This window comes from Rhinoraja longicauda, chromosome 15 (assembly GCF_053455715.1).
Source record: "Rhinoraja longicauda isolate Sanriku21f chromosome 15, sRhiLon1.1, whole genome shotgun sequence".
Lineage (NCBI taxonomy): Eukaryota > Metazoa > Chordata > Chondrichthyes > Rajiformes > Arhynchobatidae > Rhinoraja > Rhinoraja longicauda.
In genome coordinates this window covers 28,767,900-28,769,898 of record NC_135967.1, presented here as the reverse complement: position 1 = coordinate 28,769,898, position 1,999 = coordinate 28,767,900, and the positions used below count along the sequence as shown (strand labels likewise).

Genomic DNA, 1,999 nt, shown 5'->3' with positions numbered 1-1,999 from the left:
GCCTTTCACCCAGATTTCACAATACAGGTTTATGATGTTTCACTCCTGTTGGAGATGACTATGTTTAAAAATAAAGATAATTTAAAATAAAACTACACTGTACAGAAGGATGAATCTGAGATTATGTTTACAGCCCTCGAAAGATAAACACGTGTCTTTTTATGAAACACTGGCCAATCATAGCCAGTGCCAATTTTCTGCAGTCAGTAATGAATGGGTTAAAGCAGAAATCCAATGTTCATGATCTGGACAATTAGGCAATAAACTGCTGAAGATAACAGTGAAAATCCCTGATTGTTAAACATAATTGTATACCATGTGCCATTATAAAATGAATCTTATCGCATATACTGTTTTGTTGGTTAGCAACGTACAAGAGATGGGGAGTTAAGCCAGACTGCTGCACATCAACCACAGTGTTGTTCTTCATTATGATACTTTTATTGCTGTTGATCAATCAGGGAAAATATGCTCACCGACTCAGTTGAAAGCTACCTCATAAAGTCCATTTTACTTTGGCTGTACTGCTATGCACGCAACAGGCTGGTCCTCACAAACCCGGATTCTTCAATTGCTTCAGCTGCTTTGTGGTTCCATCTGCTTTAAGGATACAAGATGTGGTAGCAAGTAGTCCAATTTCTTCTGCCGTATCTGCATTCTGTTTTTGTTGAACTATGGATGTTAATTGGTTTGGTGGCATTGTGACAGTGCTTTCTCTGCTCATCATCGCTTCCAATGCTCTGGTGATAGTGGTGCTGGCCCTGATGATTTCGAAGAACAGATCTGCCAGCTTGTTTTTCATCTTGAACCTGGCAGTTGCAGACATGCTCGTGGGATTCACCTGCTTTGGAACAGCGGTCATAGTGCTCAGCAGACAAAGCTTTGCTACCACCAGGACTTTGTGCATATTGCGGATTTCATTTGTAATCTCACCGTCTGCTGCCTCTATCTTGACGATGGTCTCCGTGGGTTTTGACCGTTTTCTAGCCATAAAAGTACCTTTACGGTACTGCCAACTAATGACAGACAAAATTGTGGCTTTGATCATTGCAGGACTGTGGAGCATCGCACTTTTAATTGGATTTCTTCCGGTAATCATTCAGCAACTAAAGCCCAATAAATATGACAATATCTGCAAACTGTTCTCTGTTATCAATCCTAACTACGTTATAGTTGTATTTTGTGCTTGCTTTATTCCTGCCTCATTAATCTTTGTCTACTTCTACAGTGTAATCCTGAAAATAGCATATTCACACACACGGCAAATCCTGGAGAGTGAGCGGGTCAGCTCTTCCGTCAGCCCATCATGCTGCCACATCCGGGACGTAAAGGCAGTGAGGACCATAGGGATTCTTGTTGGATGTTTTATGGTTGCCTGGGCTCCATTCTCCATTGCAAGTATCGTCCAAGCCTGTTGCATTAAATGCCAACTGCATACATTAATTGAAGACTACCTATGGCTTCTTGGTTTGTGCAACTCTCTGATGAATCCACTGATTTATTCCTACTGGCAAAGGGATGTGAGAATGCAAGTTTGTCAGATGTTCTGCTGTGTAAAATTCAGAATCTCCCACATTCTTGGCTTCAGTTATCAGCAGGAATCAGGTAATGTCCAGAGTCCTGGATCAGTCCTGGATGAAGATCAATTACGTACAGCAATTGGGAACGTCCGTTATCCAATGACAACAGACATATCCAAAGGTATGTGAAAGTACGTTTCAGATTCAAAAGAAACTAATGGGTTTTGAATTCTGTTGGAAGCTCTCAAGTGTTTTTTTTAAGTAGATTGCCTTTGCCTTAAAATAAACGTAAATGTATGTAACACCATTAACCAAAATAGGACCTGTTCACACAATTAAAGAATAAAATTAATATATTACAATTATGCCAGACATATTGTCTGTCTTTGCCTGACCTAGTGTACACAAGTCATGCTACCCAATGGCCACTGACTTACAATGTAAGAAATTGTAGCTCAACCTGGAGGACGTTCTTGAGC

At 40.5% G+C, this 1,999-nt stretch overlaps 1 protein-coding gene across 1 annotated transcript; it reads left to right on the top strand.

Annotated features, from left to right (window-relative positions):
* Window positions 1-674: 674 nt before the first annotated feature.
* Window positions 675-1,709, top strand: gpr119 (G protein-coupled receptor 119). The gene has a single exon (XM_078411966.1). The coding sequence runs from the start codon at window positions 675-677 to the stop codon at window positions 1,707-1,709; it is 1,035 nt and encodes a 344-aa protein (XP_078268092.1).
* The last annotated feature ends 290 nt before the right edge of the window (window positions 1,710-1,999 follow it).

What these genes read in the sequence shown, in the direction of transcription:
- gpr119 (XM_078411966.1), top strand. Translation starts at nt 675, where the DNA reads ATGGATGTTAATTGGTTTGGTGGCATTGTGACAGTGCTTTCTCTGCTC.